Source organism: Heteronotia binoei, chromosome 10 (genome assembly GCF_032191835.1).
Source record: "Heteronotia binoei isolate CCM8104 ecotype False Entrance Well chromosome 10, APGP_CSIRO_Hbin_v1, whole genome shotgun sequence".
Taxonomy (NCBI): Eukaryota; Metazoa; Chordata; class Lepidosauria; order Squamata; family Gekkonidae; genus Heteronotia; species Heteronotia binoei.
Window position 1 is genome coordinate 14927720 of NC_083232.1, and position 25499 is coordinate 14953218.

Genomic DNA, 25499 nt, shown 5'->3' on the forward strand with positions numbered 1-25499 from the left:
TGGCCGCAGGGGGGCGGAGAGAGGCTGCACGGGGCCCGGGGGGGTGGGGCCGAATTTGGTGCCCCCACCCTGCCAGCCCTGGGGCCGTGGTGGGTGGGCTGGCCCTGGTGCCGGTCCCCGGCACCACAAAGGTTGGCGACCACTGCCCTAAAGGGCTCCACAATTTCCAGCTCCCCACAGCTGACACTGATTTTTACCTTCTCTTACTGTAGGGCCAATTAGGCCACTGACACAGAGACAACTTAACAAAATACAAAGAAAATTTGATTTAATAGGGCAAGTAATCCCCAACACAGTGCACAGAAAAAATAACAAACATTAGCTAGCTGTTTACCTCATCTTTTTGAGTTGCAGGCAAAAGTCCGACAGTCAGAATCTTTCAGGAACTTCTTCCTGGAATCTTTCAGGCACCCTCCAGGGTTTCAGAAAACTAGAGCTCTTTGCCTCAGCAAGAGCTTCTGTTAGGAGAAAAGATTCTCCTTTTCTAGCCACAAGCCCTTCCTTACTCTCAGGGACTAATCACCTGCAGCTGGTGGCTCCACCCTGCGACTTTACAGAAGGGAAGTATCCTGAGGAGAAGTCCTTCTAAAACGTGCCCCCTGGCACTACAGAACCCTCCTAAAAACTTCTGAAGATGGCATTGCTCTCACCTCCTCGGGAAGCCTGTTCCCCATGGTAGGAGCCACTACAGAAAAGAGGAATGAGCCCTAGCGGATACCAGGTCAGCCACCTTAACAGAGCCAGTTTGGTGCGGTTAAGAGCGGCAGTCTCTAATCTGGAGAAGCGGGTTTGATTCCCCACTCCTCCACATGCAGCTGCTGGGTGACTTTGGGTCAGCCCCAGTTCTCGCAGGGCTGTTCTCTCCTAAGCAGTTCTTGAAGAGCTCTCAGCCCCACCGACGTCACTGGCTGCATGCTGTGGGGAGAGAAAGGGAAGGAGATTGGCAAATGGAGACTTCTAGGGAGAGAGTCCTTCAAGATCTGAGGGTCCAAGGCCATGAAGAACTTTGGAGGTCATAACCAGCCCTTTGAATTGAACTCAGAAACAAACTAGTAGCTGCTGCAAATGAACCTATGAAGCTGCCTTATACTGAATCAGACCCTCGGTCCATCAAAGTCAGTATTGTCTACTCAGACTGGCAGCGGCTCTCCAGGGTCTCAAGCTGAGGTTTTTCACGCCTACTCGCCTGGACTCTTTTAGCTGGAGATTCTGGGGATTGAACCTGGGACCTTCTGCTTACCAAGCAGATGCTCTACCACTGAGCCACCATCCCTCCCCTTTAATGGGCAACAATATGTTCCTACTGGCTAACTCCTGCCGCATTCTCAGCCAGCTGCCATTTCCAAGTAGTCTTCGAGGGCAGCCCAACGCAGAGCATGATGTTACTGTTCAACCGCAAGGTTACAAGATCATACATTAGTATGGTCAGGTTGTACATCAGGACCAATAAAAAGGGCAAGCTCAATTTTTCCAGAATTGTTTTATTCTGCATGCTTTAGCAGACAATCATTTGTTCCCTTGACCTTTCTTTATGAAACACAAATCCCTTGACATTTGAAAGAAAAAATCTCTCTCTTTTTTTTTTTTTGGTTCATTATTATTAATAATGCGACAGGCAAGCCGCACTAACTTTCGTGCTTTCAAGTTCCTGGAGTTTGACATGAGGTAAGTATCAGTCAGACTCTGTAATCTTTGCTATCTTAAATGAAGTGTTCCAGTTTCGAACAGTTTAAATAGCTCCCTAACGTGTCAAGATGAGACAGATGAAAGGTATTTTAAGGAAGGCATTTTAAGCTCTTAGTGGCCTTGGTGTAAGACCCTGTTATGACCCTCTCTCCTTTTTCTCTCCCCCCGCCCCCCATTTAAAGCAGTGGTTTTGAAAACTTGTTTCGCTGGGACGTTTAAAAAATATCCAACCTCTGTTCAATCATGACTTTCTTTACATGAAAACACCATATTATTTTAAACGTCAGGAGTCCCTATTGTGGTCCCTGTGAGCACCATGGCACCTGCCAAAACCTTTTCTGTCACCTACCAGGTGAGGCCAGGTAAGGCTTTTAACAAGGCCTCTAAGGTGACTATTGGAAATTTGATTGGCTGTGCAGATTTTTAAAAAAATTGTTGCTTTGACAGCAGCTGCCAGCACAGCATAAGGAGATTCACTTTCTGACGAAAGGTAAGCTGCGGCAGCCATTTTGTGGCTGGCTCGGCCTCTTGTGGCAGCCATTTTGTTGGCTGTGCCCAGCTCACTATGTCAGAATTCCAAAAAGCTCACAGACTCCAAAACTTTGGGGACCCCTGTATTCTGTATTATATGACTCTGACAAGAGTAGTACATACATTCTTACAAGCATTACCCATCAGGATGCTTTCTCTGCAAAGGGCAGAAAAATAAGGAGCACTTCTGCTGCAGTCCTAAAGAGTTACACCCCTCTAAGCTCACTGAAGTTAGCAGGTTTAGAACGGTGTGAATATGTTTAGGACTGTAGTTAGTTCTGAAATTTAGGATGTAAAAGTTGTTGTTGTTGTTCAGTCGCACAGTTGAGTCCGACTCTTTGCGACCCCATGGACGAAGTCACGCCAGGCCCTCCTGTCTTCCACCATCCTCCGAAGTCTGCTACAATCCGTGTTTGTTACATCAGCAACACTGTCCAGCCATCTCATCTTTTGCTGTCCCCTTCTTCTTTTGCCTTCTGTATTTCCTAGCATCAGGGTCTTCTCCAGTGAGTCCTCCCTTCTCATTTGGTGGCCAAAGTATTTGAGCTTCAGCTTCAGCATCTGACCTTCCAGGGAACAGTCTGGGTTAATTTCCCTTAGGACTGACTGATTTGATCTTCTTGCAGTCCAAGGGACTCTCCAGAGTCTTCTCCAGCACCAAATCTCAAAAGCATCTATTCTTCTGCGCTCAGCCTTCCTTATGGTCCAGCTCTCACAGCCATACATTACTACTGGGTATACCATCGCTTTGACTATACGGACTTTTGTTGGCAGGGTGATGTCTCTACTTTTTATTATACTGCCCAGGTTCGCCATAGCTGTCCTCCCAAGGAGCAAATGGCTTTTAATTTCATGGCTACAGTCACCATCTGCAGTGATCTTGGATCCCAGAAATGTGAAGTCTGTCACTACTTCCACGTCTTCCCCTTCTATTTGCCAAGGTGTGATGGGGCCAGATGCCATGATCTTAGTTTTTTTAATGTTGAGTTTCAAGCCTACTTTTGTGCTCTCCTCTTTCACCCTCAACAAGAGGTTCTTTAGGTCCTCCTCACTTTCTGCCATTAGAGTAGTGTCATCTGCATATCTGAGGTTGTTGATGTTTTTCCCGGCAATCTTAATTCCGACTTCTGTTTCATCCAGACCAGCATTCCGCGTGATATACTCTGCATGTAAATTAAATAAGCAGGGTGACAATATACATCCTTGTTGAACTCCTTTTCCTATTCTAAACCAATCAGTTGTTCCATATCCCATTCTGACAGTTGCTTCTTGACCCTTATACAAGTTTCTCATCAGACATATGAGATGGTCTGGTACTCCCATCTCTTTAAGGACTTGCCACAGTTTGTTGTGATCTGCACAATCAAAGGCTTTAGCATAGTCAATGAAACAGAAACAGACGTTTTTCTGATACTCTCGTGCTTTCTCCAAATTCCAGCGAATGTTGGCAATTTGATCTCTAGTTCCTCGACCTCTCCAAAACCCAGCTTGAACTTCTGGTAGTTCCCAATCTACGTACTGCTGAAGCCTGGCTTGTAGGATCTTTAACATGACCTTGCTGGCATGTGAAATGAGTGCAATGGTGCGATAGTTTGAACATTCCTTGGCATTACCCTTCTTTGGGACTGGAATATAAACTGATCTTTTCCAATCCTGTGGCCACTGTTGTGTTTTCCAAATTTGTTGACATAATGTGTGCATCACTTTAACAGCATCATCTTTTAGGACTTTGAATAGCTCAACTGGGATATCATCATCTCCGCTTGCTTTGTTGTTAGTAATGCTTTCTAAAGCCCATTTGACTTCACACTCCCGGATGTCTTGCTCAAGGTCATCGATTTCACTGTCATGGATGTGAAAGCAGGTTACACTAAAAAATCACTTGAACAAAAATCAAGCTGCTGGTCTTGGTTATATTAAATTTTATTTATTTTACTTCGCTTAAAACCCCACTTTTTTCCCCAAACAGGAACCCAAAACAGCTTTCATCATTCTCTCCTCCTCCATTTTATTCCCATAACAACTCTGGGAGATAGATTAGGCAGAGAGTATGTGATAGGCCCAAGGTCACCCAGCAAGATTCTGTGGTGGAGTGGTGATTCCAACCCGAATCTTCCAGATCCTAGTCCGGCATTCTAACTGCTCCACCGCACTGGTGTATACTGTAAAATATGTTGAAGAAAAAGAGTTTTCAAAATGTATTACTGGTCTGGAAATGTTTCCTCTGCAATATGTGAAACTCAAACACAGAACCTGTACACACATGCTGAGACAAGACCATGGATATGATTAAGAAGAGTGCAGGGCAGAATTTGAACATGTAGCAACAACTCCTTTCTTCCAAAGGATAAGCTCCAGTGCTCCAGTCTAGGTCAGGGGTGGCCAAACTTGCTTAATGTAAGAGCCACATTGAATAAACATCAGACGTTTGAGATCTGCAAGGCATGAATGTCAGATGTTTGAAAGCTGCAAGTAAAGCAGACAAATAGATGGGGGGGGGGAGTAGAAGTAGAAAGAAAGCGACTTTAAATGGAGTCTCCAAGCTGCTAGCTGGCTTGGTGAAGTGATTTAAAGAGAGAAATGCCTTCTCCGAGCTGGCTAATGGGGCAGTGGGGGCTTCAAGAGCCACACAATATGTGCGAAAGAGCCACAGTTTGGCCAACCCTGGTTAATAAAACAACTTGAGGAATGGCAAGATGGCTGTTCATTGAACATGGCCCCTGACCCAAAAGATTTCCTAAGGTGGGGGGAGGGGGAACAAACCAAAATCAGAATTAAAACCTCAGGGAAAATAACTGTCTAGCTTCTCACGCCAGCATCTGAAAACGCCCTTCCAATTAAACGGGTTTGTCAAATACAGATGATGAATAAAAAAAAATAAAAATCCTGATAAGCTTGAATGACAAGGGGTTTTTCCAGTGCAACAAAGAAACGTTATTTAAGCCAAAACCACTCCTGAAACTATTCTGTTGAGTTTTCAGGATTCAGAAAAACACCCACAACACTCATGTAATGAAGACGTTATTCAGGAGTGTGAATTATGTACTGTTATTTACATATACAGTGGTGAAGAGAGCTTTGAATTTAAGACAGCAAAACTATAATTAATGAAGATAATTAGAAGCTGTGAAAGAGAATTTTTCAAAAAAAATCATAGAACGGTGTTACAGAAATTGCTTTCCTTTATTTAGTCAAAAAATAACATCAGGAGAGGGAAAAACTTCAGAGTCGAAAACAAAATAAGAAACACTATGACCGTTTTCGCACACAGTTTACCTCGCAGTCACAATCCTGTTCCCTCCGCAGCGTCTGGTCAGATTTCCCACCATCTGCGCCGAAGTTACAGGAAGTGCCGCAGCTTTTGCATAGTAAACGTAAACCGCTAAAACCCAGTTTACGTTTGCGACACAAAAGCCGCGGCACTTCCTGTAACTCCGGCGCAGATGGTGGGAAATCCGACAGACGCTGCGGAGGGAACAGGATTGTGACTGCGAGGTAAGCTGTGTGCGAAAACGGTATATTTTTAAAGCATCACGTTGAGAAAAGATAAGTTCCGTAAGACCAGTTCCACTTGCACCTCCCCAAGATAACCATCTTCAATGTTTACAGTGTCCTCAGAAGTAATTTTAAATAAACTGATTTCAAAAAAGGCACAGGTGAGTCAACATATGGTATACTTCATCCTGTACCCAGGGGCATATTACAATTCCCACACCAGAGAACCAAACTTCAGCTTCAGGAGTTCTTTCAAACCTGAACAGTGGCAGAGTCAAACCTGTTTTCAAAAGAAGATCTTAGCCAGCTCTTCCTTCTCTAGCTTCCGTCGTCTTCTGAATTGCTAATTCCTCCTCTTTCTTCTTGTAAACCTTCAAGAGATATTCATCGGGCTTGATTCCTTTCTCCTGTAACTCTGACATGATCTTCCCCAACCTCTCGAGCGTCCTGGCGCTCTGCAGTTTCCGCGTGGCGATGTACAAAGTGAATTCCTCCAGGCTCATCAGTCTGCACGTGTCGATCTCGCAGATATTCCGGACGTCTTTGTCTTTATTCAACCGCGGGAAGAAAACGAGGCCCGACATCTTCTCCAGCTCTTCGACGCTGACTTGGAATTCCAGCAGCTGATGATCAAAGCCGATAGGATTGTTGGGCACGACGAAGGCCCCCAGCGCCAGCAGGTCGGGCAACGTCGCGCTTTGCCTGGCGAGGATCACTTTGTACAGATGCGAAGGAACAGCCACATCGTCTTTTCCAATTACCTGTCAGTGGAGCAGAGAGATTATATCGCTGAGACTCATGCGAAAGTAGGCCATAATCCTCCCACTTCCAGAGCTAATACTTTCTATGTAAAGAGCAAGTCCTAAAATGTCCATGTTGCAACAAAACCAAGACTCCTCTGCTCCAGTCTCAAGCTGGTTGTAATTCACTCATGCGAATTGTCAAAACAGACTCATGGTAATGACCATCAATGGCCAATTCTCTGTGTCTCTCTCACACACACACACACACACACAATCACCCGGAACAAACTTGGAGAGTCAGTTTGGTGTAGTGGTTAAGTGTGCGGACTCTTATCTGGGAGAACCGGGTTTGATTCCCCACTCCTCCACTTGCACCTGCTAGCATGGCCTTGGGTCAGCCATAGCTCTGGCAGAGGTTGTCCTTGAAAGGGCAGCTGCTGTGAGAGCCCTCTCAGCCCCATCCACCTCACAGGGTGTCTGTTGTGGGGGAGGAAGGTAAAGGAGATTGTGAGCCGCTCTGAGACTCTTCGGAGTGGAGGCCGGGATATAAATCCAATATCATCTTCTTCTTCTTCTTCTTCTTCTTCTTCTTCTTCTTCTTCTTCTTCTTCTTCTTCACAAAGTTGGCACCTTTATGACCAACAAAGTTTTATTCAAGATGTAAACCTTCATGGGCATGCATGCTCCTTCATGTTTTCTTCACGTACCTGAAGAAATGTGCATGCCCACAAAAGCTTATACCTTGAATACCCTGAATACAACTAGGTTGGTCTTAAAGGTGCCACTGGACTCAGACTTTGTTCTGCTATCTCAGACCAACACGGCCACCCGCCTGACACAATCACTTACACACACACAGAAGCACAGTGCAGAAAAACATGATGGCTTTTATCCCTGCCGACAGTCTCTATAGCAGGAGTGGCCAAACCTTCTTAACATAAGAGCCACACAGAATAAACATCAGATGTTTGAGAGCCGCAAGACAAGCAGGAAGTAAAGAAAACAGATGGGGAGGGAGGGGAAAGAGGGAGAGGGGGGAAGAAGACAAATTTAACTCTGCGTTCTCCCAGCTGCCTGCTGGCTTGGCTCGGAGAAGTGATTTAAAGAGATAAAATGTCTTCTCCATACTGACCTAGGAGGTAGTGAAGGCTTTGAGAGTCACGCAAACGTGTGAAAGAAGCACACATGGCTCCCGAGCTGCAGTTTGGCCGACCTTGCTGTATAGAGACCAAAACCGGCTTTCCGTAAAGTTTCTAAGGGAATGTTTCTTCAATGAAGATGTGACTGAGCTGCCAACTGAATTCAGAATTTAATGGTCATCCTCTCTTCCTTCTCAGGAAACCAGAGCAAAGAATACTTCTCAAACCTTTTAAAATGGAACCTGAATCTAAACTTATTCGTTTTTGGAAGCCGCTTACCAAGTCACTACATGACTCCTCCTTCACCCCACATCACATCACTTAACACTAACAAGTCTGTATTTCATTTTTCACATTTATAGATATTACAGCATTACAAAGATTTCCCTTTTTTCTTTTGCCGACAAGTCGCAGCTGACTTATGGTGACCCAGCAGGGCTCTCGGGACAAGAGGCACTCAGAGATGATTTGCCGTTGCCGACCTTGGCATCATGATCCTGGCATTCCTTGGAAGTCTCCCATCCAAGCACTAGGCAGAGCTGACCCTACTTAGCTTTTGAGTTTTGATGGGATCATGCTAGCCTGGGCTATCCAGGTCACGGATAGAATTTAAAAGGTAAAGGTAGTGCCCTGTGCAAGCACCAGTCGTTTTTGACTCCGGGGTAACGTCGCTTTCACGGCAGACTTTTTACAGGGTGGTTTGCCATTGCCTTCCCCAGTCATCTACACCTCTCTCCCCTGCCCCACCCAGCAAGCTGGGTACTCATTTTACTGACCTTGGAAGGGTGGAAGGCTGAGTCAACCTTGACCTGGCTGCCTGAACCCAGCTTCCGCCAGGATCGAACTCAGGTCGTGAGCAGAGAGTTTGGACTGCAGTACTGCAGCTTTACCACTCTGCACTACAGAGCCCTCATGGATAGAATTACCAGCTTTTAAAGAGAGCAACAATTCTCAGGTTGGTTTTAAGGAAGCCTGGGCAGTTATATCAGTGTGGAACTGATTTTTGTTTGCACCTTAGGCCTTGGAGAAAACATTCCATCAACAGCCAGTTACAGATGCTGGGTGAAGACTTTGATGGCTTTTGCTGAAAGATTGTCCCAGAACCACTGATTACACAAGTTCCCTCTTGAACCCTATACAACTGATTTGCCATTAAACTGATCAAAACAAACAGTTGTCAAATTTACTGTGATTGCAAGAACAGAAAATATTTACTGAAGAGAGATCGGTTTTTATGCATGACACATACCGGTTGCTTTCTTTACAACTGCAGAAAGGTACTGTGGATTGTTTAAAAACAAACATTTTAAAACCAGTACCTCAAGGACTTATGACCAATGTACACCCTCAGATTTAAGTCATACTAGATATCAAGGGATCAGTGTTTCCTCTAAACTAAGCTCACAGATTTTTAGCCTCCAGCTAACACATTTTTGTCTTAGCTCAGGAAGGCTGACCCCAGAGCACAGTAATTTATGCAGTAGCTCACAACTTAAAGGTAAAAGGTAAGAAGGATTCCTTTAAGCGGTGGAAAGCTAGTCCAAGTGAGATTAATAAAAGGGAACACAGGCTGTGGCAAAACAAATGCAAGAATGTGATCAGGCAGGCCAAAAGGGACCATGAGGAGCATATTGCAAAAAACATAAAGACCAACAATAAAAATTTCTTCAACTATATTAGAAGCAGAAAACCAGCCAGGGAGGCAGTGAGGCCCTTGGATGTCCAAGGGGTAAAAGGATTACTGAAGGAGGATGGGGAAATGGCTGAGAAGCTGAATGCATTTTTTGCCTCCATCTTCACTGTGGAAGATGAGAAGTGTGTTTGCCCACTCCAAAACCGCTAATTTTGGAAGGGGTGTTGAAAGACCTGAGTCAGATTGAGGTGACAAGAGAGGAGGTCCTACAACTGATAGACGAATTAAAAACTAATAAGTCACCAGGTCTGGATGGCATACATCCAAGAGCTCTGAAAGAACTCAAAGTTGAACTTGTGGATCTCCTGACAAAAATATGTAATCTTTCAATGAAATCTGCCTCTGCTCCTGAGGACTGGAAGATAGCAAATGTCACCCCCATCTTTAAAAAGGGTTCCAGAGGAGATCCGGGAAATTACAGGCCAGTCAGTCTGACTTCAATACTGGGAAAGTTGGTAGAAACCATTATCAAGGACAGAATGAGTAGGCACATTGATGAACACGGGTTATTGAGGAAGACTCAGCATGGGTTCTGTAAGGGAAGATCTTGCCTCACTAACCTGTTACAGTTCTTTGAGGGGGTGAACAAACATATGGCAAAAGGGACCCAATATATGTTGTTTACCTTGACTTCCAGAAAGCTTTTGATAAAGTTCCTCATCAAAGGTTCCTTAGTAAGCTCGAGAGTCATGGAGTAAAAGGACAGATCCTCTTGTGGATCAAAAACTGGCTAATTAATAGGAAACAGAGTAAAAATGGGCAATCTTTGCAGTGGAAGACGGTAAGCAGTGGGGTGCTGCAGGGCTCAGTACTGGGTTCCATGCTCTTTAACTTGTTCATAAATGATTTGGAGTTGAGACTAAGCAGTGAAGTGGCTAAGTTTGCAGATGACACTAAATTGTTCAGGGTGGTGAGAACCAGAGAGGATTGTGAGGCACTCCAAAGGGATCTGTTGAGGCTGGGTGAATGGACTTCAACGTGGCAGATGAGGTTCAATGTGGACAAGTACAAAGTAATGCACATTGGGGCCAAGAATCCCAGCTACAAATACAAGTTGATGGGGTGTGAACTGGCAGAGACTAACCAAGAGAGATATCTCGGGGTCGTTGTCGATAACTCACTGAAAATGTCAAGTGTCCCGTCCTGGATGAGACGGGGGCCCCTCCCCGCACCCCACAGCTGAGACAGGACGCTGCCAGGAGCCCCACCCCCACACACCCCAAGGCCTCAGCATACCTCCTGGCTGCCCGACGCAGCCCACCCCGAAATGCCTACCAGAGCGGGGAACCGGCAGGCCCGCCCTCAGGCCCAGGCGAAGTGGCTGAAGGGAGAGGGCAGGAACGCTGCCCGGCCGAGAGGGCGGGGGAGGCAGGAACCCCGAGCAGCCGCGCCCAGGTGCAACCACAACGGCCCAGCCCACTCAACTACCGCCTGAAGACCATGTCCCAGGGAGCCCTTCCCCAGCGTCCCCACTTATAAGCAAGGGCGGAGCTACCAGGGGAGGAAGGGAGGGGGCCGGGAGAAGGATAAAAGGCTGCAATAGACAGGCAGCCGAGACAGAGAGGGTGGAGCCCAAGCACAGCTGGGGAGGACATGAGCAGAAACGTGTCCCAGCTCTGTCCTCTCGCATTCTGAGACCTCTGGGACGCCTAGACATGCCTCGGCCCAAGCCGGGTCACCAGGAGAGCAGCGGCCATGGCGGGGCGTGGCAGGGGCCAGCAGGGGCGTGACATCAAGACAGCATGTGATTGCAATAAAAAAGGCCAACGCCATGCTGGGAATTATTAGGAAGGGAATTGAAAACAAATCAGCCAGTATCATAACGCCCCTGTATAAATCGATGGTGCGGTCTCATTTGGAGTACTGTGTGCAGTTCTGGTCGCCGCACCTCAAAAAGGATATTATAGCATTGGGAAAAGTCCAGAAAAGGGCAACTAGAATGATTAAAGGGCTGGAACACTTTCCCTATGAAGAAAGGTTAAAACGCTTGGGGCTCTTTAGCTTGGAGAAACGTCGACTGCGGGGTGACATGATAGAGGTTTACAAGATAATGCATGGGATGGAGAAAGTAGAGAAAGAAGTACTTTTCTCCCTGTCTCACAATACAAGAACTCATGGGCATTCAATGAAATTGCTGAGCAGTCAGGTTAGAACGGATAAAAGTACTTCTTCACCCAAAGGGTGATTAACATGTGGAATTCACTGCCACAGGAGGTAGTGGCGGCTACAAGCATAGCCAGCTTCAAGTGGGGTTTGGATAAAAATATGGAGCAGAGGTCCATCAGTGGCTATTAGCCACAGCATATTATTGGAACTGTCTGGGGCAGTGATGCTCTGCATTCTTGGTGCTTGGGGGGAGACAAAGTGGAAGGGCTTCTAGCCCCACTTGTGAACCTCCTTTCTTTTTTGGCCACTGTGTGACACAGTGTTGGACTGGATGGGCCATTGGCCTGATCCAACATGGCTTCTCTTATGTTCTTTAATACCACTAGCTCACAAAGTAGAATTTTTGCTCACAAGACTGCAGCTTAGAGGAACGAGCTTTGAGATTCCTCTCGGCACACGGAAGACGGCTTCTTACCTATCGTCCTTGCAGGTGCTACAACAATACAGGGCATTTTCTCTTGCTAGGTGCAAGGCTATGCCCTCTGCCATTCTTGATGGCAGATTCAATAAAATAGCCTGCTCAGCTAGGAACTGCCCTTGTAGACAACGATGCGTTGAGTCAATTACTCATGTTCTCCTGGCACTGCCATCTGTATACGGATCTACGTTATACGTATTTATACCCTGTTTTAGCCAGTATGGCCAACTGCTGACGCACTTGAGGTCCATAGACTCTTGAATGATTTTTCTATCAATGTCACTGAGAGGTCAGCCAAGTTTCTGTACTCCGCTCTGAAGTTGCGCCAAAGGATATCGCAGAAATGATTTCTGTTCATACAAGTGTACATGAAAGTTGTGTCCCTATCCTGTCTTTACACTATATTAATTTGTACTGTTATTTTTATGGCAATAAAGGCTGACTTGACTTGAGTTTAGAGGGAACACTGCAAGGGAAATGAGTGCTAGTTCTTAGCCCATGGCGGAGCAGTCCATAGCTGCTGGATCAAGCATGCTGTAGAGATATGTCTGAGAGAAGATTCAGACCAGCTAGATTTCAGTCTTGCCCTGACCTGGATGGCCCAGGCTAACCTGATCTTGTCAGATCTTGGAAGCTTGGCTTTGGTTAGTATTTAGATGAGCGGCTACTAAGGAATTCCAGGGTTGCTGTACAGAGGCAGGTAATGATGAACTACTTCTGAATATCTTTTGCCTTGAAAACCCTATGAGGTTGCCGTACGTTGGCTGCAACTTAACAATGCTTTATACAACATGCACACATATTAGACTCCAGTGGTACCTTTGCAGACCAACAAGATAAGAGAACATAAGAGAAGCCATGTTGGATCAGGCCAATGGCCCATCCGGTCCAACACTCTGTGTCACATAAGAACATAAGAGAAGCCATGTTGGATCAGGCCAGTGGCCCATCCAGTCCAACACTCTGGGTCACATAAGAACATAAGAGAAGCCATGTTGGATCAGGCCAGTGGCCCATCCAGTCTAACACTCTGTGTCACATAAGAGAAGCCATGTTGGATCAGGCCAGTGGCCCCTCCAGTCCAACACTCTGTGTCACATAAGAACATAAGAGAAGCCATGTTGGATCAGGCCAGTGGCCCATCCAGTCTAACACTCTGTGTCACATAAGAGAAGCCATGTTGGATCAGGCCACTGGCCCATCCAGTCTAACACTCTGTGTCACATAAGAACATAAGAGAAGCCATGTTGGATCAGGCCAGTGGCCCCTCCAGTCCAACACTCTGTGTCACATAAGAACATAAGAGAAGCCATGTTGGATCAGGCCAGTGGCCCATCCAGTCCAACACTCTGTGTCACATAAGAACATAAGAGAAGCCATGTTGGATTAGGCCAATGGCCCCTCCAGTCCAACACTCTGCGTCACAGAAGAACACAAGAGAAGCCATGTTGGATCAGGCCAGTGGCCCATCCAGTCTAACACTCTGTGTCACATAAGAACATAAGAGAAGCCATGTTGGATCAGGCCAGTGGCCCCTCCAGTCCAACACTCTGTGTCACATAAGAACATAAGAGAAGCCATGTTGGATCAGGCCAGTGGCCCATCCAGTCCAACACTCTGTGTCACATAAGAACATAAGAGAAGCCATGTTGGATTAGGCCAATGGCCCCTCCAGTCCAACACTCTGTGTCACAGAAGAACACAAGAGAAGCCATGTTGGATCAGGCCAGTGGCCCATCCAGTCCAACACTCTGTGTCACATAAGAACATAAGAGAAGCCATGTTGGATTAGGCCAATGGCCCATCCAGTCCAACACTCTGTGTCACAGAAGAACATAAGAGAAGCCATGTTGGATCAGGCCAATGGTCCATCCAGTCCAACACTCTGTGTCACATAAGAACATAAGAGAAGCCATGTTGGATCAGGCCAGTGGCCCATCCAGTCCAACACTCTGTGTCACATAAGAACATAAGAGAAGCCATGTTGGATTAGGCCAATGGCCCCTCCAGTCCAACACTCTGTGTCACAGAAGAACACAAGAGAAGCCATGTTGGATCAGGCCAGTGGCCCATCCAGTCCAACACTCTGTGTCACATAAGAACATAAGAGAAGCCATGTTGGATTAGGCCAATGGCCCCTCCAGTCCAACACTCTGTGTCACAGAAGAACACAAGAGAAGCCATGTTGGATCAGGCCAGTGGCCCATCCAGTCCAACACTCTGTGTCACATAAGAACATAAGAGAAGCCATGTTGGATTAGGCCAATGGCCCCTCCAGTCCAACACTCTGTGTCACAGAAGAACACAAGAGAAGCCATGTTGGATCAGGCCAGTGGCCCATCCAGTCCAACACTCTGTGTCACATAAGAACATAAGAGAAGCCATGTTGGATCAGGCCAACACTCTGTCACACAGTGGTCAAAAAAACCCAGGTGCCATCAGGAGGTTCATCAGTGTGGCCAGGGCACTAGAAGTCCTGCTGTTGTGGGTTCAAACTTTCAGGAGTCAGAACTCCCTTTGCCAGGTAAGCTTATCACCTGAAAATCTAGTTGGTCTCTGATGTGATGCTATATCTAGCTGTTCTACTGCAGATCAAGAGTGGCTTGGCCTCTGAAACTAGATTCAAACCCGATTCGTGCAATTGTTGATGTAGCTTATGCAACGAGGTCATGTTATATGTACGATGTAGACTTGCGATGTGGATTTAGAACAGTGTAAGGAAAGAAGCACCCCAACGCCTTCCCAAGGGAGAATCAGAAGAGCTCCTCTTCCAAGTGGTTCAAAAGGCCTGTGAAAAATTCACACAGGCCAATCACGTTCTGTGACCTCTTGACCCAGATCAACTTCTATTATAGTGGCTCGACCTGGCAACAATAAACCCAAAACAGACCTCTGCAGGTACAAGGGCTTTTGTGCTCTCTCACAATCTTTACAGCTGCTCACCTGGAGAATTCCTGGGCCTACGAATGAGAAACCGCTATTTACGTAGTGCTACAGAGTCACTTGGACTGCAAGAAGATCAAATCAGTCAGTCCTAAGAGAAATCAACCCAGACTGTTCCCTGGAAGGTCAGATGCTGAAACTGAAGCTTTGGCCACCAAATGAGAAGGGAGCACTCCCTGGTGAATACCCTGATGCTGGGAAAGACAGAAGGCAAAAGAAGAAGGGGACGGCAAAAGATGAGATGGCTGGACAGCGTTACTGATGTAACAAACACGAATTTGAGCAGACTTCGGAGGATGGTGGAAGACAGGAGGGCCAGTTGTTCCACAATGCTCAAGCCCAGCAAGCTGCACAGAAAGTGAAATTAATACACTTAAAAACCAGCCTGTTAACAGGCAATGTCTGTGTAGGTTTGAAAGCCACTCTGCCAAAAACCACAGCCCGCGAGCTGCCAAATAGCTGATGCCCTAGTGCCACCTAGTGGAAGAAGGACCCACACCCCTTCAGAGCTCATGCATCAATCTCTATTATTTAGCCCTGACACACATTTCTCTTGCAGCTTGCCTCAGAAACACAGAGAGCCCCCTTATTGTGACTGAACAGAAACCATCTGAGGACTATCCAAGTGCACATGTCTTCTTTGATTTGTGACAGTCTATCTGCAGCAGGGAATGATCTTTAAAAGAGCTGGCATGTGCCGAAAGCAGCGACTCATCCTAGCTAGAGAACAGCGGTGGCCCTTTTATGGTATTGCTGACGTGCTGTGATTAAAACCCAGCGCACATTAAGGAAAAAAGCAGAACTCTCTGTGCCGCATCACGGTCTAAGAGGCACACTGGAGTCCAATTGGGGTTAAACAAGTGAGCAACATGTTAAAATTCTTGTTTCACATTAATTTTTTTATTTTTGAGCTAGTTTCCTAGCTCTTGAACCCAGGCAGAAATGATCTGCATATGTTACCCTAAAAATAAATCTTTATTATCTTTAAATGACTTTCAGTCTATAACTCTGAGGCATTTGGAATTCCTGTCCTATTTGAATTCACACTGTTCATCTCCACTCCCAAGCAATCTACATCTCAGCCTAACCAAGTGTGTAACATTGAGATGTATCTGAACTTCTGATTATTCACATGCCTGGGGTATTTGGGGGAAGTTATAAGGAGATATGAGGATACATTTATTCTGGTCTCCTATACAAAAGAGATTCTAAATTTATGGCAAATCAAAAACCAAAGCACTGCTAGCTGGAAGGACAGTTTATTTTTATTTATTTTTATTTTATTCGATTTATATCCCGCCCTACCCCACCGAGGTGGGCTCAGGGCGGCTCACAACACAAAAAGCTAACAAAATCAATTTAGAATACATTAATAATACATTAATAATTATAATTATACAATAAAATACATATAAAAAAGGACAGGTTTCTTACCTGTAACTGGTGATCTTCGAGTGGTCATCTGTGCAATCACACATATGGGTATTCCGCAGGATAGGCCCTGACCTCGGAGAGTTCAAAAGCAATCTTGATCGTAGATCTGGCGCGCCTCCCACTCGTCCTGGGGAGGAGGCAGCTACTGCACATGCCTGGACGAGGGGGAGGTGCTTAGCCACTCAGTTTCTTCCCGCCGCCGGACAGGTGGAAACAATTGAGCTAGATGAGCGTCCAGCAGCGGGGAAGGCTGGGTGGGTCTGTGTGATTGCACAGATGACCACTCGAAGATCACCAGTTACAGGTAAGAAACCTGTCCATCTTCTTCGTGGTCTCTGTGCATTCACACATATGGGTGATTAGCGAGCTATTCTTTCGGAGGTGGGTGCTGGATCTGTAAGAATATGCATGGTTAGAGCAAAAAACGTTATGAGTATAGTACTCACAGTGGTTAATCGAAGATGGAGCGCAGCACTGCTTGTCCGAAGGAGGCATCACGCCGGGCACGGACGTCAAGAGCGTAGTGCGAGGCGAAGGTAGATGTAGAGGACCAGACGGCGGCAGCGCAGATGTCCTCTATAGGGACGCCTTTCATGAAGGCCGATGAGGTAGCGACGGCTCTGGTCGAGTGAGCTCGTATGTGTTGGGGGACTGGCTGTTTTGCCAGTTGGTAGCAGAGTTCTATGGCGGCAACGAGCCATTTGGAAAGTCTCTGAGTAGATATTTTGCTGCCCTTATTGTGGGCGGCGTAGGTGACAAAGAGTCTAGGGTCCTTACGGAACTGTTGAGTCCTGTCTATGTAGAAGGCTAAGGCCCTACGTGCGTCCAGGTTGTGGAGTGCCCTCTGCCCTGCATCCGCGGGGTGCTGGAAGAAGGCTGGTATGGTTGACTGTTTTCCCAGGTGGAAGGGAGATACGACCTTTGGCAGGAAGGTCGGGTCGGGTCGGAGTACCACCGTGCTGTTATGAAAGACCGTGTATGGTGGGTCCGCCCTGAGTGCGCAGATGTCGCTGGCCCTCTTACCTGTGGTGAGGGCTGTGAGCAGCGCTGTTTTCCATGATAGCAGGTGTAGTGGAATGGAAGCCATGGGCTCAAAGGGTGGCTTCATGAGCTGACTAAGGACGAGAGAGAGGCTCCAAGTAGGAAGGATTTGTTTGATTGGTGGGTGTAGGCGGATGATGCCCTTTAGGAAGGCTCTTGTAGCATGGTGAGAAAAAACTGTCGTGCCCCCAATACGGGGGTGGAAGGCAGAGATGGCTGCCAGGTGCACCTTTAGCGAAGAATATGAAAGTCCCGCCCTAGAGAGTGTTAGGGTGTAAGTTAGCACCTGGGGTATGGTGGCGCAGCCAGGGTCGAAGTTGTGTTGGGAGGCATAGTGAGAGAAGCGTTTCCACTTAAGGAGATAGGATTTTCTAGTAGATGGTTTTCTGGAGTTTATTAAGACCTGGCGGACATCAGGGGGAAACTCTAGGAACTGATCCTCCAGGCTGTCAGTCTGAATGATGCTGGGTTGTGATGAAGGACCCTGCCGTTCTGTTGGGAGAGGAGGTCCTGTGATTGAGGAAGTTGGAGGAATGTATTGTTCGACAGGAGCAGCAAGGTTGTAAACCATGGTTGGCGCGGCCACCACGGAGTTATTAGGATGCAATCCGTGCGGTCCAGCTGAATCTTCTGCAGGACTCTGGTGATGAGTGGAATGGGGGGGAAGAGGTAGTGGAGTGCCCCGTTCCAGGTTTGGAGAAAAGCGTCCCCCTTGGATCGTTGGGATGGAGGACCTCTCATGTAGAAGTGGGTGCATTGGGCATTTGATGGTGAAGCAAATACATCTATTTTCGGGGTTCCGAAGAAGTTGAAGATCTGTCGGATGTAGCGGCTGTTGATGGACCACTCGTGGTTGTTGGTCGAGTGGCGACTCAGGGCGTCTGCCTGGGTGTTCTCGGCTCCTGGTAGGTGAACAGCCGTGAGGAAGATGCCCTGGCTTATGCTCCAGTGCCACAACGCCAGCGCCTTCTTGCAGAGTCTGATGGAGGCGGTGCCTCCCTGCCTGTTGATGTAGAAGACCGTGGCGATGTTGTCGGAGGTGACCTGAACGTGTTGGTGCCTCAGCGATGGGAGGAAGGAGCGTAGAGCCTTGTGTACTGCGAGGAGCTCTAGGCAGTTTATGTGGAGAGAGCATTCGTAGTCTGACCATTGGCCCTGCACCGTGAGGGTACCCAAGTGGGCTCCCCATCCCCACTTGGAGGCATCTGTGGTGACAATTACCGACGGGGGTAGCTGTTTGAACGGCATGCCCCTGTGAAGGTGATGTTCCCTTGTCCACCATCTGAGGGATGTCACGATGTGTAGTGGAAGGGTGAGTAGCGTGGACTGGTGCTGTGCGTGAGGACGGAAGGTCCTGACGAACCACATTTGCAGGGGTCGCATGTGCAGCTTCGCGAAAGGTAGGACTGCGGTGGTTGCTGCCATGAGGCCTAGCATTCTCTGAAACGTGAGAGCTGTTTGGGAGCGCTGGGCGATGATGGCGTTGGCCAGAGACTGTATGCTGCGTACTCTGTCCTGAGGTAGTGAAGCTGTTTGAGAGACCGTGGAGATGTCTGCTCCTATGAACTGGATTCTCTGGGTGGGAACCAGTTTGGACTTTGATAGGTTGACTTGGAGGCCCAGGGTGGCCAGGAGAGCGAGGGTAGTGGAGACGTCCAGTTGTAATTGTTCTTTTGAATGGGCGACGATCAGCCAGTCGTCTATGTACGGGTAAATTGATATGTGTTGTTGTCGTAGTGTGGCGGCTACCACTGCCATACATTTGGTGAAGACCCTTGGGGCTGTGGAGAGGCCGAATGGGAGAGAGCGGAACTGGAAGTGCTGCTCCCCGATGGCGAATCTGAGGAACCTTCTGTGGTGGTGATTGATTGTAATGTGGAAGTAGGCATCCTGAAGGTCTATGGACGCCATCCATGATTGTTCTGGGATGAGCGGAAGGATTGCCTGGAGCGTGACCATACGGAATCTCTTGTAGGTTATGTGCAGGTTGAGTTTGCGAAGGTCGAGGATGGGGCGGAGTCCTCCGTCCTTTTTTGGTACCAGGAAGTAGCGGGAGTAAAACCCGGTGCGATGGTATTGAGGTGGAACTGGTTCTATCGCGCCCTTGTCTAGCAGGGATGCGATTTCCGTCTGCAGGGGTGTGGACGGAGGTGTGGTGAGGAATCTGTGGTGTTTCGGAGAGGATGTAAACTCTATGAGGTAGCCCCTTTGTATGACGGCGAGGACCCAGGAGTCCGATGTTATGGACCTCCAGGCAGGGTAGAATGGTTGCAGTCGAGTGGGTGTGTGATGGTTTGGCTGATGGGGGGAACTGGACGACTCGGGGCAGGATGGTCAAAGAGACGGCTTGGAGGTGGCTGCGGTTTTCTTGGTCGTTTGAGGGCGTGACCTTTGTTGGAAGGAAGGTTTGGACTGTGGTTTACGTCTCCATGGTTCCTGTTGTCTTGGAGACCTGGTTCCTTTGTAGTGGCTGGGTCTCCAACTCCTTTGTCGATTGAATTGACCTTGGTGTTGCGAGACTCCCAGTCGTTTTGCCCTTTTTCTCCCATCGTCTACTGATGTGAGGATGTCATCTGTGGTTGTGTTAAATAACCCAAGGCCGTCGAAGGGTAGGTCCTCAACCTTGTATTTGATGTCCGGTTGGAGGGATGAGGATCTAAGCCACGCGTGCCTCCGTAGGGCTATGGCTGAGGCCAGGATTTTGGAGGAGCACTGTGCAGCGTGACGAGCTGTATTGATCTGCTGCTTGCTCACTCTGGCCAACTCCTGTAGGGCAGTGGTCGCTGTCTTCTGGGATGTCTCAGGCAGCGAAGGGATTAATGTGTTGAGGGAGGTAGTCAGGTTGTAGGCGTATGCCGAGAAGCATGCCATGTAATTGTGTATTTTAGTCGTGGCCGTGGTGAGGGAGTATATCTTCCTCCCGATAGTGTCGAGCTTCTTGCCCTCTCGTTCTGGAGGTACTGGGTGTCTCGTTTGCTTCGACTTCGAGGAGGAGTGGACGATGATCGAGTTCGGAGCCGGGTGGGTAAATAGGAACTTGGAGTCTGGTGCGTGTATTTTGTACAGTGCTTCAACCCTCTTGGATGTTGGTGGTACCGATGCTGGCTTGTCCCATGCTTCTTTAAGCGTTTCGAGGAGGACAGGGAGCATGGGAAGAGAGGAACTGGATGGAAGGTCTGCATGCACTAGGTCGAATACAACGTCCGAGACTCTGGGTGCGTCTGTGTTGAGTTTGAGGTTCAGAGAGTTTGCCATATTCGAGACGAGGTCGAGGTAGGACTTTGGACCCTCTGACGGTGATAGGTCTGCTGGTTTGGCTATATCGGAGTCTGGTGATTGTAGGTCCGAACCCGAAGAGTGGTCGGAGTCGGAGAGTTCCGCCTCGGAGTCGACATCGGTTCCTTGGTGCGATTCCGGTTGGGTTTGAGGTGCTGGTTGTTTGTTGGGAGCAGCTTGCCCGGGTTCGAATGGTGAAGGAGGTTCCGGTTCGGTGGTGGGGCGCACTGGGTCGTCACGGAGCCGGAGAGGTCTCTCTAGATCAGGGTGGTGTCTGCGCGGAGAGATGTCACGGTATCGACTGTGGTCATGTCTGTCGGTGCGATCTCGGTATCGAGGAGATTCGTGGTAGCTGCGATAGTGGCGGTCCCTCGGGTCCGCGTAGTAAGCGCCGGGGGAGGGCGATCGTCGGTACCTCCTTCGGTCCCGTGGGGACGGGGACCTGGACCTCGATGGGGAGTAGTAATAGTATCTCCCCCTGCGTCGGCTGTGGGACCGTCGGCGACTGCGGGACCTTGGTCTGGTTGGGAGAACTCTCGGAGTCGAGGGTTCTCTGGTTAGCGAGTGGGCATCCAGCGGTTGCGAGAGATCCACGAATTGGCGAGGGTCGAGAGGGCGGCTCTTAGTGGAGATAGGAGAGTGGGTCTCCAGTATCTGGTCCGGTGGAGAGTTCGGGATCGACGGGGACCTGGATGAGATGCGCACGATTTCCAGTGGAGTAATCGGCGGTGTTGTGGTCGACTTCGATGCCGGAGTTTTGGGGATCGAGCCCGAGCCGCTTGTGGTCGGGTTCGATGCCTTCGGCTTGGTTGTGGTCGAGCCCGTGGCCGGGTTCGAACTCGAGTGTCCGGTCTTAGGCTTCTTTGAGCTGGCCGTGCCCGTCGGGTCCGCGTGGGCGGAATCTGATCGGTGGCGCTTTTTCGAGTCATCCGACTTCTTGGTGTGTTTGCCGGACTTAGGCTTGCAGGGACCTTGAGCCACGGAAGCTGCCGACTGCGTCTCTCCCGCGAGAAGTGGGGAAGATGGCGCGAGTTGTTGTTGTCCGCCATGCGGCATGGTCGGTCGGAGGGAGGTTTCCATAAGATGGCTCCTGAGCCTCGCGGCGCGGTTTTTACGGGCCTGTTTGCCAAATTGGCTGCAGTGCACGCAGGAGTCTGTACGATGGGCCTCCCCGAGACAAAATAGACAGAGAGAGTGGCCGTCGGACGAGGGGATTTTAGAGGAGCAGCGGGTGCAACGTTTGAAAGTTATTTTGTCCCTTCCTTCCATCCGCCCGGGGGGGGGGGGAGGGAGAAAGTCCGGAAAAGTAGTAAAAAGAGGTTTTTTTTTTTTTTATACGATACCAGGAGAAGTGGAAGACGAGAATGAAGTGAAGAGGAGGCTGGATTGTGAAGATTGTAGTGAAGATTGCAGTGAAGAAGTGGGAGATCAACGAGGGAGGTGCGATCCCGTCGGCGGTAAGGAAGAAACTGAGTGGCTAAGCACCTCCCCCTCGTCCAGGCATGCGCAGTAGCTGCCTCCTCCCCAGGACGAGTGGGAGGCGCGCCAGATCTACGATCAAGATTGCTTTTGAACTCTCCGAGGTCAGGGCCTATCCTGCGGAATACCCATATGTGTGAATGCACAGAGACCACGAAGAAGATCATAAAAACACGTAAAACTCACTTCAATATGTACTATGCTACCTTCCTTAAATCAATTCTTCAATATTCCAGTATTGAATAATCTGATGTTCGAGCGGTGAGGTTATGAGCATCTGCCGTACACAGAATGCAATGGGCATTATCTAGCGCAGGGGTGGCCAAACGTGCTTAACGTAAAAGCCATACCGAAAAAATGTCAGATGTCTGAAAGCCGCAACACATGAATGCCAGGGAGGGAGGGAGGAAGGAAATAGATGGGGAGGAAGAGGTAGAAAGAAAGCAACTTTTAACTTTAAATGCATTCTCCAAGCCTCCCAAGTCAGCTGGCTTGGCTCAGAGCAGTGATTTAAATGCCTTCTTCCAAGCTGGCCAATGGAGTGGTGAAGGCTTTGAGAGCCGCCCAATATGTATGAACGAGCTGGATGTGGCTCCCAAGCCACAGTTTGGCCAGCCCTTGATGTAGCATACATATATTCCATGTAATTCTGATTGGTAAATCATGGGATTTAAATGGCAGTGGACTGATCATTATGCATTTTAAAAAGGAAAAACAGCCAACCAATGAAGGAGGAAACAGCCAACCAACTTTTTCACTCTTGAGCCAATGTGAGGGCGGCTCCAACATCCAATCACCTTTCTAAGGGGGGATAAATTGTCAGAGGGAAGCACAGCAGGACTTAGGTCAGGTCTGCCTTGGGGAGAACACAGTGATCATTTCAGGGACGGCGTCAGCAAGAGAGCAGACAGTTTGAAGGGTAGTTCTTGCCTGGCTGCATGGCAGAGTGGTTTGACTCTACCTCTGGGAAGATGACAGAGTGACCGGTTGTTAGGCCTGTCCCTGGCGATCAGAAGACCTCGTACCATGTAGTCTGGCTCCCAGGAAATGCGAAGGTGGCATGGGTGGGCGTGGAAGGATCCAATCTGGCGGCTAGTCAGGGAAAGCCTGTTTGTACGGGCAAGCGTTCAAGAGAATTCAGACCACATTTTGGAGATGTGACTAGCTTAAATGTATGTGCCTTGAACTCTCTGCAGACTTGTGATGCTGATCTTTAAAAGCCACCGGTAACTAGAGATAAATCCCTTTGTTACCACTCCTGCCTCAGCGATCTCTGTGTTCTGCTTGCTTACCACAAAATTTACCTCACGATACCTTGCAACTGAGGGGAAGACTTGCTGTTTAAAACAAACCAGGTTTCTCAATATCATAAGCAGCTGTGTGGGTCCCACTCGGAAAAAATAAAATGACTATCCCTGGGCCGAGAGAGGTCAGGCTCCAGAACACCAGAGCACGGGCCTTTTCAGCTGCGGCCCCTGCCCTGTGGAATCAGCTCCCGGAGGAAGTGCGGGCCCTGCGGAACCTTGACCAGTTCCGCAGGGCCTGCAAGACCGCCCTTTTTAAACGAGCATACATCGACATCGACTGCTGAATTGTTGTGAATAAAGGATCCGCCAGCATGGTCCTGTTTTAGGGACCTACGTTACTATGGAACTATTTAAACTGGCAGAACCAGCGTCAGAATATCACTATCGCTGCCAGATTAATTTAAATTAACTTAAATTATGTATTTTAAATATACTAACTGGTTTTTATAATGTTTAATCTTTTATTGTTAAATTTAAAGTTTTTATTCATTATTGTAAATGTATAAAATGTTGTCAGCCACCCTGAGCCGCCTAGGCGGGGAGGGCGGGATACAAATAAAATCTGTTATTATTATTATATTATTATCACTCAGTTGGTAGAAAAGGCCTGTCACAAACAAACATAAGACAGGGGATGAAGGTGGCTAGGGATGCCAAGTCCAACTCAAGAAATAGCTGGGGACTTTGGGGGGTGGAGCCAGGAGATGTTGGGGGTGGAGCCAGGATCAAAGTTGTGACAAGCATAATGGAACTCCAAAGGGAGTTCTGGCCATCACATTTAAAGGGACTGCACACCTTTTAAATGCCTTCCCTCCATTGGAAATAATGAATAGGAGCACCTTCTTTTGGGGCTCATAGAATTGGACACTGTGGTCCAATCCTTTTGAAACTTGGAGGGCATTTTGGGGAGAGGCACTGGATGCTACACTGCAAATTTGGTGCCTCAACTTCAGAAAACAGCCTCCCTCCACAGCCCCAGATACCCCCAGATCAATTCTCCATTATACCCTATGAGAATTGGTCTGCATCGGGAATAATGGAATGCCCAGCAGACATTTCCCTCCCAGCCTTCACTTTCTGATGACCCTGAAGTGGGGGGAGGGCCTCCAAACCGGGGGATCCCCTGCCCCCACCTGGGGATTGGCAACCCTAGAGGTGGCCCGCTCAAAATGTGCAAGGATGAAATAAACAGCCTCTGCTAAATTGTGCCTTTTGACAAGCATGGAGCCTTTCAAAGGCCGGTGCTGTGTTTTAGGACAACATACTTCCTTCTGGAGTACTAACTCCCACCTTCAGCCATGTCTCCCTGCAATCGGCTGGGACGTTAAATACATGTCAGAGCTCTGCTCCGGCTCTGCTAACTTGCTTTGAATGCACACTATTTTCCATTTTGCAGTTGGCCCAATTAAAATAGCTGCAGCAACTTAGTGGATCAATGAAGAGAGGGGAAAAGCCAATCTCTTATGACAGATAAGTTTGCAAAGCAAATAATTACTCTCTCTCTCTCTCTCTCTCTCTCTCGGCTTGGCTTCGCGAACGAAGATTTAAGAAGGGTGCAATAGTCCACGTTTGCTGCAGGCTCGCTGGTGGCTGACAAGACCAATGTGGGACAGGCAGGTCCGGCCACAGCGGCTGCAGGGAAAAGTCTGATTTAGGGTTGGTCCTGTAGCAGTGCGATTCTTCTTTGTTGTTATTTTTCGACCGCAAGTAAGGATGCCCGTTGACCGCGGCTAGCCAACTGGGGTGGGGGAGACGAGCTTTGTTTAGGCCACCTTTTCTAGGCCCCTCTCCGTGTGGAGCAAGCAGTGCTGTCCCTAGATAAGGCTGCTTGGTCGTTCAGGGTGCTGCCGAAAGATGCTTTCGTCTCCGGGTTAGCATCAGGCGACCAATATCCTGAACCGCCTACATGCAGGATCGGGACTGCGGCTTCCAGTGGCACCTTCCACCTGCCGTTTCGCCCCTTGCCTATCGCTGCAGGACTTGATGCGTTGTGGGTTGTGTGTGTGGATATGCCCTTCAGGCCTGCGCAGAGGAATTTTTTAGGTGAAGCGCAGTGTGCGCGGTACTGGCTCCACCCTTTCACCTGGGGGTCATCTGCCATGGCCCAGTAAGCCGGGACGCCGGCAGTGAGTCCTCCAGGTGGTAGGT

At 48.4% G+C, this 25499-nt stretch overlaps 1 protein-coding gene across 2 annotated transcripts in view; it reads right to left on the reverse strand.

The window, feature by feature from the left end:
- Positions 1 to 5381: 5381 nt before the first annotated feature.
- The window catches only part of EXOG (exo/endonuclease G), a 51230-nt gene continuing 31112 nt past the window's right edge, over positions 5382 to 25499 (reverse strand). The window contains exons 6-7 of one of the 2 annotated variants that reach the window (XR_009555870.1): positions 5753 to 6473; positions 5382 to 5493 (exon numbers count right to left, since the gene is read on the reverse strand). Coding sequence is in view for 1 of the 2 variants with exons in the window: in XM_060247997.1 (XP_060103980.1) it covers positions 6012 to 6473 (462 nt within the window). In the remaining variant the exon portion in view is untranslated. Of the gene's footprint in view, positions 6474 to 25499 lie in introns of both variants that reach the window. The other variant, XM_060247997.1, reaches the window with a different exon arrangement.